At 39.1% G+C, this 18,126-nt stretch overlaps 1 protein-coding gene across 1 annotated transcript in view; it reads right to left on the reverse strand.

Annotated features, from left to right (window-relative positions):
- The window catches only part of LOC111148368 (roundabout guidance receptor 2), a 583,098-nt gene extending 565,906 nt beyond the window's left edge, over positions 1-17,192 (reverse strand). The window contains exon 1 of the mRNA XM_022504872.1: positions 16,640-17,192. Coding sequence (XP_022360580.1) covers positions 16,640-16,700 — 61 coding nt within the window. The 5' untranslated portion in view covers positions 16,701-17,192. The remainder of the gene's footprint in view (positions 1-16,639) is intronic.
- Between the last annotated feature and the right edge of the window lie 934 nt (positions 17,193-18,126).

Raw genomic sequence — 18,126 nt, forward strand, 5'->3', positions numbered from 1 at the left:
GAGGGGAATATCCATCTTCTGGTTCCATCTGCCTTATGGCCCAACCCACTCTTTCGTCTACCCCTCTAATGAAAAATGGGTATTTTATATTCAACAAGCTATAACCCCAAGCCAAATTGGGCTCACTCTCTGTTTTGCTGTGATGCATATACAAGAAATTTTTTTTCACTTTCAGATCATAAAGAAACAGTGAAAATAAAACAGTAGTGTGAGAAAAAAAGAAAATATTTTGTGATGTAAAAAAAATTTAAAATTAAAATTTCTGTGTCCATAAATAGAGTGTTATTAGAACACAGCCCTGCTCGTTCATTTACATATTGTCTATGGCCACTTCTCCCCTACAAAGGCAAAGTTGAGTAGTTGGGACAGAGGAGGCTTTAGGATTAGCAAAGCTAGAAATAGTGACGGGCCCTAATAGCTTTAAGGTACCCAATCCACAGTATCATGCTCCTTCCCTGACTAGCCGAGGCGCCAGGAGACTACAAGAACAGGAAGGCATGGATGGGCATTGGCAGTCAGTTCCACATTCCTTCTGTTCTCTTGGGCTTATCATGAAGGATATAAAATAATCAACAAACGTTGGGTACTAACTGCCATGTGATGCCTACCAAACATTTGGAAATGTTTTAAACCGAGAAAGGTGATTTTAAAATCCAATTTCAGAATATTGCTGTGCTCACTACCATTAATTTATTAAAAATAACGAGACCAGAAAAAAAACACAAGGAAGACGTTGAACCCGTGCAGCCCACCTTAGGTATTATTTTCCAATCCAGCTACCATTTTGCAGCTCTCTACAGACCAGAGACTATAAAATTTTTCACATTTCTCTTAAACTGGAGAGCCCCAAAGGGTGCATGCCTAAGAAGACCTCACTATTGTTGAAAACAATAAAAGAACTACGTTCTGGATCCTGTTCAACCCATGCATCTGGTTAAAATTCTTGTCTATTTACAAAGTGGATTCATATTGTTTACCACCTTTCTTTTTTTTTTAATGAAAGATTTTGTTTATTTATTTGACAGACAGAGATCACAAGTAGACAGAGAGGAAGGCAGAGACAGAGAGGGGGAAGCAGGCTCCCTGCTGAGCTGAGAGTCCAATGCGGGACTCCATCCCAGGACCCTGGGATCATGACCTGAGCTGAAGGCGGAGGCTTTAACCCACTGAGCCACCCAGGCACCCCTACCACCTTTCTTTTGAAATACAATGCGTGTTTGCATTAATCATCTCCTATAACTTAGTTCAAGAATAATTTTAAAATCTGAGTATTTTTCACCTAAGCTTAACTCATTGCTTCCAAATTTCTGTGACTCAGTCATGAAAAGTAGTGGGTGAACTCTTTTAAACATGGTTACATTTTTGCCAATCTTTTCTTTCAATATTTAAAAAAGCCTTAATGGGATCCATCTTAATATTTTTTTCTCATGATCTTTGGCAAGGATATTCAGAGACAGTAAGTACATCCTTCTCTAGTTCTAAGTGGACAGGGATTTTCCAAAAGAATCTGTTCTATTCTACCAAAATCTCTCTCTCACACTCTCCTGGTCTAGCAATGAAGTGCAAAATGACAGAAGTATTTCAATGGCACTTGAGCCACATTCATTGAGAGAGGCTCTCCCTCGTCAGTGAGGCAACACTCCAGCCTAAATGGGCACTAGAATCTTCTGACCTTTAAACTAGGATACAACACTTCTAATCCGAATCTCATTCGCTCCTTGCATCCACTCCCGTATTTATGCCCCAGGCCCTTTCAGTTTTATTGGTTTGCTGGCTTCTCCCTCTACTTAGATATCTGGATTCCCGATTATTTCCCTGAAGAATTCATTTGCATTTATATACCAAATAAAGCATTAGTTCTTTCTCTGCTAAGAAGTTCCGCAAATCATTTCTATGCTCAGGGGTCAAGGGGTGTGTTAGGGAGGGTTTCGGTTCTGGTAGCTTTCTAATATTAGATATATAATTTCTTTTTATCATTTTGTTCTCTCCTTGATATCACTAATAAAGATGTTCAATCAGACCTCACTTGAAGCTGATCTCTAGACATCACCCACCAAATCGTTACATTTTCATCTCTGATTGCCCTTGGGTATTACCACCTCTTAACAAGCTATTTCACTTCCACGGAGTGAAAAACAGGTTGGGGGAAGCATCGCACAGAGCTTTTTCTAAACGTTGTTTGTTCTCATATTCAGACCACAATAAAGGCTTTTCCATGAACATGAGTACAAGGACCAGACTAGGCTGCTACATCAAAAAAATAGATTTAAAATGTAAAGTGAACAGCAGAATGAGAATAATCGTAAAAGCACACTAAGGGCTGGTCTGCTTTACCATCCAAATATTACCAGTCTAGATGACATGAGAATCATGCTAAAAACAGCATGAGAAAGCATCAACTTGCATTTTCTAGCTGCCATACAGGAGCCCTCAAACCTGGAAGTTTTTCTAACAATGCAGCTCAGATGACTGACACGGTTCCTAAACCTCAAATAATTTTATCTGAATTATGCCATGTATCCAATGTAATGGAAAGATATAGAGAAGAGAGATCATAATGGTAACCTCTCTAGTCCCTTACATTAAACTCTCCTGTAGTTATCAATAGACAGACACACATAACAATGTCTTTGTAATCACACCGCTCCTTATATCCAAGTGCTCATGGGAAACTAACACCTGCCACCCTTAACAAACTTTCTCATTAGATGCGTCTCTAAAATCTCAAGAGTATTGTAATTAGTTGCTTTATCAAACAAACAAAAATGTGATTTGGATGCTGTGAAAGGGATCAGTTCAAACAACATTTTGGATATAAGGTCTAATATCACCTTTTAGCTTGATGGTCATCACAAACATCATCAAAATAAAAGAATGGCCAAATGGGTTGTTTTTTTTTTTATAAGTGTTCACTGAGGATATTCTCACCATTTCAATTGTATCTTAACAGTTCATGAAACACTATTAAAAAAAAAAAAAAGACTTTCAGGTAGTGAAAATTTAGCAACTTCTTTGTCTAAAGCTTTGACAATGTATAAGATCTAATTTGCAAAGGAGCCAAAGTAGTATGAAGACCTTTCTTGTCTGCCTTTTCCCCCCCATTAAAAACAGAAGGTATTAATCACCCGATTTCAAAGGCGGCTGACTGATGCTATTCACCGAGTAGGGCATTCTCACTAATGTGGCCCCATGAATAACTCTCAAGGCTTTTATCATGGCTCTGAGTGGACTCTTAGCAGCACAGTCTCTCACTTTAGCAAACCCTCATCCCCTCAGGCTCCAAAAGGATTATAGATAGTGGCTGAAAGAAAGCATCGTTGGTAAAAACAAAAGTTTTTAAGGAGACAAAAAATGGGAGCAAAGTGGACATATTGGAGACAAGTCATGATTCATGGCCTGTGCTGTGTTCTGCCTCTCTTTCTCTTACTCAATACACTCTTTAGTTTTACTGCTGGATAAGAGGAGACCAGCCCAGTGCACTTCTCCTAGCAACCAATGTCAGTCAGCAAAGAAGGCATGTCATCTGCTCAAAGGGAAAACGGAAGAATTTGGGGTCATACAAAGCCAGACACATGTTCTTTTGCATTTGATCCCAAATTGATTATCAAAAAGGATTCAGTAAATGCTAAATAATTCTGTTTTATGTGAATGTTAACAATCCATAGAACTAAATATCAGCTTGTCCACTCGCTAGATAGTAGAGTTTCAAATGCTGGTCCAATTCATTTCATTCAAATGTTCAGTTTTTCACTTTTTCAACATTCTCCCCTGCCCCCCCCCGCACACACCACTACCCCAGCCTCTTATCCTTCACAGAGATTGCCCTTCCCAGATACATCCTTGCACCTCCTGGCCTAGTTCTAATACAAAGATTATGTATAAACTCCTGTAGGACCCCATGTTCAGAGCACTTAAACTGAATCCTAAGACAGACTATAAAAACAAGTGCCTGGTTGTCTGATGGCGCAGGCCATCTTTAGCGGCTGCTTAGGAAGGTAAAAACCACTTTCTGAAAAGAAAAGTTGAACCAACTTGGAATCAAAGCTCAACACAATGAGACACATTTACTGGGAGCCTCAAGAATCTGGAGGGAGTTTCATAACATCCAACTGAGGAACATCACAGGTGTTACAGTTTAACTGAAAAGAACAATAATAATTTATAGCCTGGAATATGTTCTTCTTAAAATAAAAGTTGCCTGTGGGATTGTGAGTAGAGAGCAGGCATCAAACAACTCAAGTTTATTCATATCTTACAACCATGTGTGTATGGGGCAGGGCGAGAGGAGGGATCTTTGCCCAAACCCTGTACCCACATTTTGTACATATTCTTCTCATTCCTTTTCTCTTTCATTTTGTATGAGAAGTTGACATTATCCAGGCTTTCAAATCACGGAGGCAGATTGAAACACTTAAAACCATACTTAGCTACAAAATCACCTACATGTTTTCATGACGGTGAGCGAGGAACTCCCCAGTTAAATCTGTTAGCACTTCTTTTCTGGGGAAATTATTAAACCGTATTTGTGAGGAGAAAAGGAAGTTGAAAAATCAACTGAATGATGGCTGAAGATTTGAGAGTAGAGGGCTCAGGTACCCTGGAAATACTCTTTCACTGTTAGCTCTTAACTCTTGAGAATAAGAGAATATCTCTTAACTCTTGAGCAGCGAAAAAAGTAGTTCTGGGACCATCAGATTCATGTTCTAACTCTTTACAGTCCATCCTGCATGAAGATAAAAGAGCCGGGGAATTGCTCAATTGCCTGGCATTTTCCTTTTCAAAGTTTACATCCTTCTTACTCAGTTTCTCTTCCAATCAATGAACCAGGTGGGGAGTGGTTCATGTGATTGGAATTTGGGTGAAGGCTTCTTTCTGTAGTTGTTGACATTTGAAGGTACTTTTTTTTTTTTTTTAAAGATTTTTTATTTATTTATTTATTTGACAGATCACAAGTAGGCAGAGAGGCAGGCAGAGAGAGACAGGAGGAGGCATGAGCAGAGAGCCCAATGCGGGACTCGATCCCAGGACCCTGAGATTATGACCTGAGCCGAAGGCAGAGGCTTTAACCACTGAGCCACCCAGGCGCCCCTTGAAGGCACTTTAGAATAGACAAGCTGTTGCATATTTAAGGAGGGGAAGGTGAAAAGCCTTCCCTAATTTAAAAGATCAACAATGTACTCCATCAATAACTACACTATTATTTGACAATAACATTAGAGTTCACATTAAAGATACAAACACATCTTAGAATGTCTGTTGCCAGGTTCATACTGAATTTCCCTTAATTTAGTGTTACCCTGAAAACTATATTCTATAATTATCAGATATGCCTAAATGACTTAATTTAACTGTATTTTAGCATTTGCTAGTATTTGGAAATAAATATTATAAAACTTTAAAGTGTGCCCATAACCTTGATTTATAAAATTAATAACTTTTTTAAAGATTTTTTATAAGTTTATTTGACTTCCCGCTGAGCAGGAGCCCTAGGTGGTACTTGATCCCAGGACCCTGGGATCATGACCTGAGCTGAAGGCAGCCACTTAATGACTAAGCCACCCAGGTGCCCCTATAACCTTTTCTTATAAAGAAAACTTCTTCATTTAATCTTTTTTTGAAAACCAAAATTTCCTTTTTTGATCATACCTATGAACATTTTTAATTTTTTAATTTAATTTTATTATGGTATGTTTGTCGCCATGCCCTACATCATTAGTTTTTGATATGGTGTTCCAAGATTCATTATTTATGATAAGCTATGAACATTTTAATTGTTTGTAACTTACATAGGTTTTAGACAAATTTTCTAAACAAAAAATGGTTTCAAATGGGGGTGCCTTGTTTAAATTTGAAAAGGCATGTAATGGCATAGCTGAGTTATATTCCATGTTCTCCAGTTCATTTCCAAAAAGACTTGGAACCAAAAACTAGGACAAAAGATCCCACGTCAATCCTTACAATGGAAATTAAAAAGTGGCTATTAACCCTATCTCCTGAGCTGAAACCGCTGGGTTGCATATGGTTCTAGTTACAGTGGCCATAAAGTAAGTACATTGGCTTAAGACTATTGTTTTCTCAATATTATTATTTTTTAATTCAATTCATTAATAAAGAAACCATGGGTTCTACTGGTCGTTAATGGATAAAAGTGGATATAAATCGTTAAGACTAGGGAATTTAGCCTTACATCCATACTCACATCATGAAGCCCACACCAAAATACAGGGTTATACCCTATGTGGATTGGACAATAAAGGATTATTTTTAAAAAGATGGATGTGTATGGTTTGGGATAATTTTTTTTCAGGCTAAATTTTCTCCTCCAATTGTACTCAAACATAATCATAAATGATAAAACATTAAACTAAATTACTTACAATAACAGAATTTAAGGCTAAGTGGATTCTGGAGATTACACAGTAAAGTAAGGATCTAAAGTCATACAATTAATTAGCAGGAAAGCAAAAGCTGCAGTCTAGAGCTTCTGGCCACCCGAAGTGTGTGGTCTTCCACAATAGTAATGATACTGTTTTACTCAGATTATCCCTTCCGATATATACAACCACTCAATATGGAAACCTCATTAATGGATAATTGTCAAAATTATTAGAATCAACGTGTATACTAACTGAAAGAAAGAGAAGTGGACTGGAGAAAAAAATATGAGAGCCGATTGAATGTTGATTTTTAAAACAATATTTTCTGTACTAGGAATGTTTACTTAGAACAAAGTAAGTTTGTCTTATATAATATTGATCTTCATGGTACTCTGCACCAAAAGCACCAAGTAAACATATTTTGGATAATATGAAAATCAGTCAACATGAACCAAAATGCAGGTTATTATGAACATGCTCTATTTGTTAAATTGCTATTTATAGTAGGCCTCTCTTGTTTATTCCTTTCATTCATAATGCCACTCTCTTGGGAATCCCATTTGTTCTGTAATCAGCGTATGATGCAATGGAAACGCACCTGTCATAGCACGTTTGTCACAGTTGCATAGGTGTGGCCACAGATGATTGCCCTTAAGAGGCAACAGAAGTTCTTAATCAGTCACCTGAAGACCCATGCTTGAAAGATTATCTGAAAATTATGAAATGCATCTCGAAGTTCATACTTAGTTTGATAGCCAAAGTCCTCTTAAAATTACTTGTAGATGATACTGGAAAGGGAATAATGATACAATAAAAATAATTAGTAACACCTAAATGGTGCTTATTAAGTACCAGGCACTCTTCAGAACGCTTCACATATAATTTCTCTACACAGATATATGTGTGTGTTTTCTTATATATATATACACATTTATTCCTCACACCAACTGTCATGACATACATATTATCAACATGCTGATTTTACAGATAAAAAGGCATAAAAAGTTTAAAATATTTATTCAGACTCATTCAGTAGTGTTTGTTGACTGACTCAATACTCTTACACTCTGTGCCTTATGGACAAACTATGTTACAATTCCACTAGATTTCTTGCCTTTGCCTTAGCACACCTTTGTCATCGCTGTGCCACTCCTCCTATTATTCCTTTTGCTTTAATGCAATTTCCAATCTTTCTGCCTACTAAAGTCCCACTCTTCCTATAAGTGACTTGTTTGATCCTGACTTCCCTCAGATTGCACCAGCTGGAAATCATCTATTACTTCTCTGAGTTCTCACACTATGTTGTGTATATCTTCAACCATTTATCAGACACTACTTTTGCTTTAGTGATTCAAACAGGTGTTATCTTCTCTTCTAAAGGGTGATCTTGGTGAAGGTGGGAACCATTTCACAGGTCATTATGCTCCTCACAGGGCCTATAGCCGGTTGCCTTGTTTATAAGCGATGCTCAGTAAGCATGTGCTAAGTCAAATAAATAACCTCAACACATCTCAGGCTATTACTCCTGTTGACATGTTCAGAAAATAGCTAGTCATTTCAGGAACAAGAGTGTGGAACTCTTCTAAAAGAGTTCCAGGGCTGAGAAGTTGGAAAGAGTCTGTCCAGAGAAGCATGGAATAGAGATAAACATCTCTCGACCCTAGCTACAGCTCTACCATTTCGTAGCAAAGGAATCTGTGACAAGGCACATAAAATCACTGAGCTTCAGATCTCCACGTGTCCAACCAATGGCAGAGCTGTATTGCATAGCTGCAAAAATTTCTAGCTCTGAGGTACTATCATTTCCAGGATTTATATTGAGTATTATTGAAGTCTCTACTAAAAGTGAAAAGTTCAATTTGGGTTAATTTCATTTGTAAGACTTTACAGGGTGATTGGAGAAGTCTTAGAAGACAATCACTGGTGGGATTAGAAATCAGCACCGATGGAAATTTAAGGTATATTATTACAATATAAAATTGTTTCACTATAAAACACCATATCCAACTCATAAAGGCCACCCAATGTTTTCTTTTCAAAGTGAATTAAAATACATTCATCTCATACATTGCCAGTAGGAAAGTAAAATGGCACAGTTGTTTTGGAAAACAGTCTTGCATTTCCTCAAAAGGTTATACATGAAGTCACCATATGACCTACCAACTCCACTCCACGTAAACATCAAAAGAAATGAAAATATAGGTGCGCATAAAGATTAGTACACAAATGCTCACAGCAGTATTATTTATAATAGACAAAAACTGGAAACAACTCAAATGTCCATGAATTGATTAATTCAAAGGATAAATGATATGAAATAGTACTCTGCAAGAAAAGTAATGAAGTATGGATACGTCCCGCGACGTGGGTGAGCCTTGAAAACATTAGGCTACGGAAAAGAAGCTAGTCACAAAAGACAGATAGTACATGATTCTATCATATGAAATGTCCAAAATAGACATATGTACAGAGACAGAAAGCAGACTAGTAGCCTCCCAGCACTGGCAGAGGGGTGGTAGATGAGGAGTAGGATATAGGGTTTCTTTTGTTAGAGAACAAAAAAGTTCTAAAATTAGATTGTACTGATGGTTTGCACAATTCTGTGAATATGCGAAAAACCACTGACTTGCATACTGTATGTAGGTGAAGTGTATGGTATATGACCTGCATCTCAATAAACTTGTTGGAGAAAAGAAATTTAATTAGTAAAACTGAGAGATGTCTGTGTTGGCCCTTATCTCAGTTTAAAAAAAAAAAATGAATTTTCCAGTTAAGACCCCTTTGAATTTTATTCTTAAAACCAAAAGTGGGTCTATAAAGACAGTCAAACATGTCTAATTCCTGACTATACTCAGTTTAAGGTCAATGGCGATAAACGGGGCCTTGGATATGATGATTGCAACAACAGATAGGGTGGGCCACTGTCCACTACTGAGGTATTACTTTTAATCTTCCTCTTCTTTTTCAGCTATTATTGAGACATATATTTGGAGACTAATAATAGAAGTAATCCACTTAATTGTATATCTAAAAATTCACTTTTCTGTTGCTAACGCACACATGGAAAGCTGCCCTAAATGTACACAGAAGTCTCAACTTCTAAACCATTATATAAGTCATTATATAAGTCAACACTCCTTAGTGGGGAGGGAACATGTATGCCCCTAATAAGGCGCAACAGAACCATTTAAAGGAGTTCTCCATTTATATACATACCGTTCAATAATGTGTTAAAAACACAGCAGTGTGAGTGTGGGGTGGGGGGAGAATGGTCATGAAAACCACCATGACAGAAAATATTCTTGGTTTGACGGAAAAAAAATCTAACAGAGCAAATGGTCAATTCTCTATCTTCTGCCATGTGAAAAGCAGAACATTAAATCACCAAAATTCACGATGTCACTTATGTCAAAATACACGTGTTTGAGAATCCTCTCTGTCTCTCACTAGGCTCACAAACACAGGTGCCCACACACAGACCTCAAAATAAATAAATAAACCTTGTTCAGATGGTAAATGTCTCATGTGTTGAGAAGGGCATGAATATAAACATCTCAAAAACACCCCATGAGCACATTTTAATTTACTCAACAAATATTTGAATATCTACTATGTGTCATCCAGTGCTCTAGGCACCACAGGAACATTCTTAAGTATGACAAACAAAACTAAGTCTCTGCCCTAGGAGCCCAGTGGAAGAGTCAGACAATAAACAAACATTTCTACCTGCCTATTGTTGGGAGAAATTTTTCCATGGGTCTTTCATGTTTCTGCACATCTTGCTAACAGAGCCACTAATCCCCTTTACTCCAAATGATCTTTTCAAGTATATTTACATACCAAATAGTCTTCTAAAATTGGTGGTGAGCTCTCTTGAAAGCAGAAGGCAGATTTGCTTATTATCCAATATAGTCAAGGCAATGTCTTCCTCTGGGGCAAAGGTTAGGCAGTTTCCTTATTGCCTGTTATAAAACATTCAGGTTCCCGAGATCTGGCTTCCTTGGCCATGTGACTAACCCACTATGTGTGTGTCATCTCCCTCGGCCACACTACATTGCCTCCAAATCACTTCAGGGGCAAGGTAGATTGAAATTAACATAACTTCATGCTCCTTGCTCTGACATGACTAATGAAGCCCATCATCTCTGATCCAGATATCTCATTTCTCCTCCCAACATTCATGAAGTTGTGGCACTCTTAATTTCTTAGCTTACAAGCAGAGTAAGGTGCCAGCCCCTTCATTGCTGTTTACACACACACACACACCCACACACACACACACACTTCCGGGAGGTGAAAAGTGCTAAGAGAAAACACTGAGACAGGTAAAGGAGGCAGCCCAATCCTGTTTCAAGGGAAGTAATTTTAGTTAGGGATGCCCATATTTCTGAAGAGATGTTATTAGATAGGGACTTGTTAAATCAATTGAAAGACTTGCCCATGGAAAAATCTGAGGAAGCACGTTTCAGTTAGCAGAAAGAACAAATGTAAAAGCCCTAAGTCAGAAACAGAACATCAAAAAGGAAAGTTTTAAATTTAGGTGTGGGGTGTGAGCAGATGAGGTCAAAGAGGCAGAAAGGGGCCTGAATAATCTTGTAAACCACTGTGAATAGTTCTGAGTGGATGCCTTTACACGATTCTGGGCAGGAAGCTGCCATTATCTTACTTCTATGATTTAAAAGGTCCCTCTGGCTACTGTGGAAAACTAAGCGGGATGGGGATTTATGCAGGTATTGGAGGAGCAGAAGTGGAAGCTAGATAATCATTTCTCAGGCTATTGTAATAGTCCAGTTTTTCACCAGGATGATAGTGGTAAAATAGTAAGAAATGTTTGGTATCTTATTATTTGAAAATGCGTCAAACAATGTAATGGATGGGATGGGAGATGGATTAAATAAGGGATGGGGATTAGGACAGCATGAGCACAGGGGATGTATGGAAGTGCTGAATCATTATATTCTACACCTGAAACTAATATAACATGTGTTAACTCACTGGAATTAAAATAAAAACTCCATAAAAAAACAATACATTGGATGCTTAGAAGAATGGATAAATGGATATCTATAAGATAATCAGGTACAGTAAAATAATGCTAGAAACTAGGAGAGGATACCTGAGCGTTCACTGCACAGTGCTTTCAGCTTTGCTGTATGTTTGAAAATGTTTAAAATAAAATGTTGGGGGGAAATCACAAATATGCACATAAGATCATTGGTATCAAGATATATTTCAAAGTGTTTACTCACAAGTTGGATATGGACTATGAGAATAAGTCAAGAATGATTTCTACTTCTGGGTCATGAAAAGCTCTGTAAAATAATGATTCATTTACTGAGCTGGAAATGACTAGAAAGAGAAGAAGATTCTATCCTCAGCTTAGGTTTGGTATTTTTCCTTTTTTTTTTTTTTAAATGACATATAATTGACATATTATATTAGCTTTAGATATGCAACATAGTGATGTGATAATCTGTATAGATTGCAAAATGATCATCACAGTATGTCCAATTACCATCCAAGTTTGATATATTCTTATTAGATCAGGCAAAAATGTCCAGTAGTCAGCTAGATGTGCAAAATACTGTTCCAGGCACTGGAGATACAACAGTCTATATTAGAGCCAAGGTGCAGTCTCATGGAAGCTATATCCCTCCACACAACGATTTACAGCAAGGTGAGAATCATTAGCATTAGGATGGATTTAAAACCCATATGATTAGGTAAGAATTCTTAAGGATTAGATGCAAATGGAGAAGAAAACACTAAGAATTGAGGCATAGGTTATCCCAAAACAGTTTTGAATTAGAAAGAGGTATTTGGGGGGGCTCCTGGGTCCTGGGATCGAGCCCCACAACGGGCTCTCTGCTCAGCGGGGAGCCTGCTTCCTCCTCTCTCTCTGCCTGCCTCTCTGCCTACTTGTGATCTCTGTCTGTCAAATATGTGAACTCTATCTGTCAAATAAACAAATAAATAAATCTTAAAAAAAAAAAAAAGAAATAGGTATTTGGGGTGAGTATACTAAACATCAGATACTATATTAGAGCTCTGTGATGGTATAACATACACTTAAAACATTGAAAGAATTGATGGGAATTCCCCCTTAAAAGACTTTACATAAACATTCATTCATGCTTTATTCAATAATTTTTTAAAAAGAAAATCAATATCAATATTAATGTATTAATTTAGATTGATAGGTCTATAGGTCTATACCTAGAAACACTGTAAGAAGCTAACAGTATTTTTCTTTAGAAATAAATCTACAAAGTGGCACTCTGTAAATTTCCATTGTCTGTTTGAACTCAGATCAGTAGACTTCCGTTTGCCTAACTGGTAAAAGACAGGATCTATGCTAAATAAGTTTGCATAAAGTTGTATAGTATTATAACTTTACAGATATATTTGGATATATCCAAGGGCAGAACATTATTAACGTTTCTCCTTTAAAGGCATATTTTCTAAATTGTTGTTCAAGAAACATATCTTCTCCACTCTTCAACTGTGTTTCTAATTCTTTCCACCATGGTCCCCCCCCCCAAAAAGGGGGGAGGAGAAGAAAGAAATGAAGGAGAAAGAGGAAGAGGAGGAAAAAGGGGAAGAGGAAGAGGAGGAGAAATAAGTAAAAGGGAAATTTTTTTTTCCCAAAACTCAAAAAACCAGATTGTACATCAGAAGTCAATGTGTCTTGTACAGACTGTGGGAACTCCTGAAGCAGCTATCACTAGACACACACCTCTCACATAGCTAAGTTCCCTTCATTACTACATACATATCCCAGTATATGCACTGTGCATCATAGCAATATTTTGATTGACAAAGATGCTATTTTATATAACTGCTCTGGGATGAGATAATCAGAACTGTTATTATTATTATTTTCTATAATCTTGACCTTTTTTCTTCCTTTAAGATATTCTTTTTTATGTTCTAAGGAATCCTTTTGGTTTATCGGTCCTCATGTTGCCTAGAATCAAAGGTTATTCAAACAAAGCCAACTGGAAGTGATATTACTACATAGTTGCAAGAACAAATTTCAGGTTACTTATACGCAATTTAAGTTCTGAAATGGACTACATATGGCTATGATAATGAGCCCATTACTAAAAGAAACACTTTAGCAAAATGTATAAACCTGTATGAGATTATACATCTACATTATGCACACACATTATTGTTATCTCCCCAAATATCATGTGGGCCATTTTCATTTAAGAATAGTTAAAAATTAAAGATAAGAACAGTATTCTCATTTTAAAAACATCTTTTCACAATTACTGCAAAATTACTAAATTGACACAATGCACAGGAAGTTGATGTAATTAAAAAGTATTGTAGTAATTTATTTTTAGTTCCCTGTAAATGACTGTAAAAACATAGTATCATCTGAAAATAAAGAAAATCTGGAGAACAAAAACTAAACTCAACATGTATTCTCCCATGGAACAATAAAGAAAAATATGCCTGTGCTTCATGAATCTGTATTAAATGAGAAAATCTTTATTTATATCCCAAATAGAAAAGTTTGTCTGTAGTTCCCAAGTAACTTAATGTTTATTCTCTACGGATTCCTACAGACATAAGATACTGAAAAAATCATAAATAATATTAGCACATATCTCCTAGGAGGAGGCAAAACTCCAACATTTTTCATATACTATAAAAATGCACATATAAATAACCCACCAAGCAAATTTCAATGCAAATCTATGTATCATTTGTCACTGAATAAAATTAATTTCTCTGTCTAGCACAAGGATAGTCAGTATATCTTTGAAATGGTACAAGCATCTCTAAATTTGAAATTCATGGGGAGAATAAGCACACACTTCTAAGAAGGATAATAAGTAAATAGAAATCATAGAATCCTGGAAGAGAAAGAGCTTAGAGATCCTACAAACCAACCCCCTCATTACATATGTGAACGCTCCGTCCCAGTGTTGAAATAGCCTAGAGGGCAGTGTTGTCTACATCCCAAATTTTCAACAATCCCCATGGAGAGGCTGTCATCATTCTGGAGTAAACCAAAGGCAGTCCAATGTCAAATGTATGCTTTATGCACTCATTCAGTAAGAGTCCACAGCTTCCATTGCTTTAGAAGTAGTAGATGCTAATACAAAAACTAGTTTCACGCACACACAAATTTACCATTCCCTTTTATTGGGCATTCTCACTACATTGCCATGAATTTCGCAGCACAATTTTGATTCAGACACAAACTTCCCCCTTATCCTATAATGCTAAATCAAAACAAAGGTCCTAGGTGTGTCTCTGGGGCAGGAGGGGTGAGATAGGGCAGGCGAGAAGGAAGAAGGGAGAGAGGAAAAGGAGGGAGGGAGTCAGGCTGGGAGGGAGAGAGAGAGGGAAGGAAAGATGATGTCTTTCTACTGCTGTTCCAGCAAGCTGGTTAATTGCATTTGTTTCATATATCTCCAAACACCCTGGTACATTAATTACATTCTGTAACACCAAGCTTTTCCGATTCCCTCTGTCACTTCCACTGAGCAATTTAATTGTATTCCTCTTAGCTACACACTAATTCAAAAAAAAAAGGAAAAGAAAGAAAAAAAGAAAAGAAAAGGAAAGAAAAAACAACTTGGTGATAATTCTGTAATATAATATATAATTTATACATGCATTCCCGGTATGAAAATATGTAAATTCATGGCTTATGAGGCTATAGTATCCAAAAAAGTTCTATCAAAGTCTTCTTATCATGATAATCAAACACACTTAGGAGAAATATGTAAGCCTTTTGGTTGGGGCAACGTAAATGTACTGTAAGGTAAATGTATTGTGGAAGAAAATGTATGGTGACTGATTAGGTATGACTATGGATATTGTCACAGTGTGAGTCACAGTGATTAATTCCTAAACATCTACTACTTAGAAGGGAAAAAGAAAAAGCAGTGTGCCCACATGAATGCTTTGCCTCCTATTGCTGGGGGAAAAGGTACTCCTGTAGTCCCTGATTGAAAACAGCCACGTGACAGTAGGTAAACTCATCTGTACTGCTTCATGTTTATAGAAAGTCTTCCTGTTTGTATCTTCCGATGGACTGGGTTCTGTTCAGCAGCAGCTGCTAGGAACAAAGTTAGCTCCTACAGGCGGGCAAAAATAGGCAGTGTCCCAAAAAAATGAATTCGTCCACAATGCAACCGCTGAAGGAAAGTTTATGTAGCAACAAGCTACTATGGTGGCTCAAATATTTGGACCGACACACGGATTCTTTACAAGTACAATAGTTACAGATCTAAAGTCCGACAATCCACATTCTCAGGAAAAACAAAAACAATAACAACATGCTCTACTCTTCTCTTTATACATAGTCTTTCCATTGATTTAAAAATTAAGGTCTCTAGAAGGTTAATACCAAATGTTCTTTCGACTTTCTTCTTATAAACAACAACAACAAAAAGCATGTTAATGATTATTTCCGCACATCATTCAAAAGAGCTACGTTTAAAAAAAAAAAAAAAAAAAAAGATTTTGCAATCCTCGCACCAGAAACTGACATCCTGTGAAAATATCCCAGGAAACCATAGCTGAACAAAAGACAGGAGAATCGGAGGTAGAATGCTATCTGCTTGACAGACTGACTCAACCTAGAGGGAGACACCTAGGGCGCCCGTTTCAGATCCCCATTGTGTTCACCACTGGGGACTGAGCTGAGTGTTCTGTGCCCACAGCCGGCCCAAAGCTTATGTTTCCCCCTTCCTGGAGCCTCGCCCAGTCTTACTTTTGACAGTTTTCTCCCTAGGATCTGAATCCTTGATTCTGATTTCACACTAGAAGAGCACTCAGCCACACACAAGTGACACCCATTGATCCCTGAGACATCCTGCCTCGAATTCCTAACCCACTGAACCTTCACTGAAGTGTCTATTACTATTTTTCTTCACTTGAATTTCTAAGCCAAAGTTCAGATACAGGAACAAACACCAAAAGGGAGTAGGCACAAGCGTATCTGAGAGATTTGCTTAAATATTCCTTATTCCAGCAAGACCGAGAGCCTATTATTTATGATCCAACTCCTCAATTAATTAAGTAAATTACAACAATAACAACAATAGGTGACTACTAACACGTTCCACCTGCAGCAGTTTGGAAACAAAGACTTAAAACCTCTGCCCCCCAGAAGCCCCCGTGCCTGTTCAAAAGGGACTAACAGACATAATGTCATTTTATTTATAGCCCACAAGGCACTCAGAAAGAAATGGTTTTGGGGGTGGGGGGAAAGGAGAAAAGTATTTTCAACTTACCGTCAACCCGAACGTATAAAAATCCACAGAGCAGTAGTTGTGTAAACATCAGCCGACTCATTTTGACATATTAAAAAGGATCCAGACTGTTTAAGAAACCAATCCCAGAGAGCAAAAGTACAAAAATAAGTATCAAAAAAAGAGGTAGGTCCAAAGTTTAGACTTTCCTAGATGCTAATTAAAGTCAGGAAGAGCAAATCGCCAAGATGAGAAGGGGTTAGTGGAGAGGTCTTGAATGGGGCACGTTTAGATTCATCCAAATTAACAGAGGGCACTCCAAAAGCTGCTGTATTTCCACCCTCTGGCTTCCTAAATTCCCACAAATTCAGCCCAGCCGGAGGGATTATTCAAGTGTGTCTAACCCTCTCTCCTCAGGCTCCATTGCCATCCAAAGCCAAGTTCTTTCTTCAGAAGTCAAGAAGATGAAGGGGGAGGAAAAAGACCTAATTCCTAGAAAGTGTTCCACAAACTTGCCAGCGCGCTGCCGAAAAACCATTGGCCTGCCTACGGGTGTTCTTTCCCCCGTCTCCTCCTCGGTAGCAGCTCCACGTCCAGAGTTATTTTATTATTATTATTTTTTTTTTTTTCACTTAACTTCCATAATAAGGATGTGTCAAAGCAACACTTTGCAGGCGGGCCGACTTGGCGGGCCTCTCTGTTGCAGCCTCGTTGCCTCCCGCCACCACCACTCCGGTTTCCGAAAGAGAGGCAAAGAGCAGTCAGGACGACCCGGGTGGAGAATCCGAACTCCTACGAGGTGGGGCTGCAGGGGAGGGAGGGAACGAGGGGCAGGGCTGAGGCAGCGGCCACCCCCGCCGTGCCGCCTCACGGAGGTGCCGGCGGCTGCGGGCGGCTGGCGAACCAGGCGAGCCGAGCCGTGAGCCGGGGAGCGGGCGCGGAAGGGAGCGCGCGGTGTAGCCGCCTGGCGCGGTCCGGCCGCCGGCCGGGGTCGCAGCCGCCGGTCCCTCCGCCGCAGCCACCGCCGCCGCCGCCGCTGCTCCCGCGGCCACGCAGCAGAGCGTCCGCCTCCTCCTGCAGCTGCCGAGAGTGGAAGGACTTAGAGGAGGGAAGGCGAGGAGGCGGGAGGGGTGGGGAGGAACGAAAGCTGCTCGGAGTCTGCCCCGGGGAGGGGGGCGGGGGTGAGGAGGGGGTGCGCTGAGCTTTCCACCTCCGGAGTCCGCCGCCCGCACGTGCAGGGGACGCCAGCCCGCTGGGCAGTCGGGGGGGCGGAGGGGAGGGGAGCCGAGACTCCTTGGGGGACGGAAATTAACAAATTTGGAGCCCGAGCCACCGGTCAACTCCTTCCCCCTCTCGGCGCCTCCTGATCCCGCCCCCGCCCCCCACCCTTCTTCCAGCCCTGGGAGGGGATAGGTGGGCTCTAGTCTCCTGCTCCTCGCGGCGTCCCGTTTAATGGGCAGGTAATTTTCTCGGTGAGTGATTTCATGGAAGCCCTTCCTAATTATTCATCCCTTCGTCTGCCCGAGATG

The sequence above is a fragment of the Enhydra lutris genome, unplaced genomic scaffold (genome assembly GCF_002288905.1).
Source record: "Enhydra lutris kenyoni isolate GAN:26980312 unplaced genomic scaffold, ASM228890v2 scaffoldscaffold2, whole genome shotgun sequence".
NCBI lineage: Eukaryota > Metazoa > Chordata > Mammalia > Carnivora > Mustelidae > Enhydra > Enhydra lutris.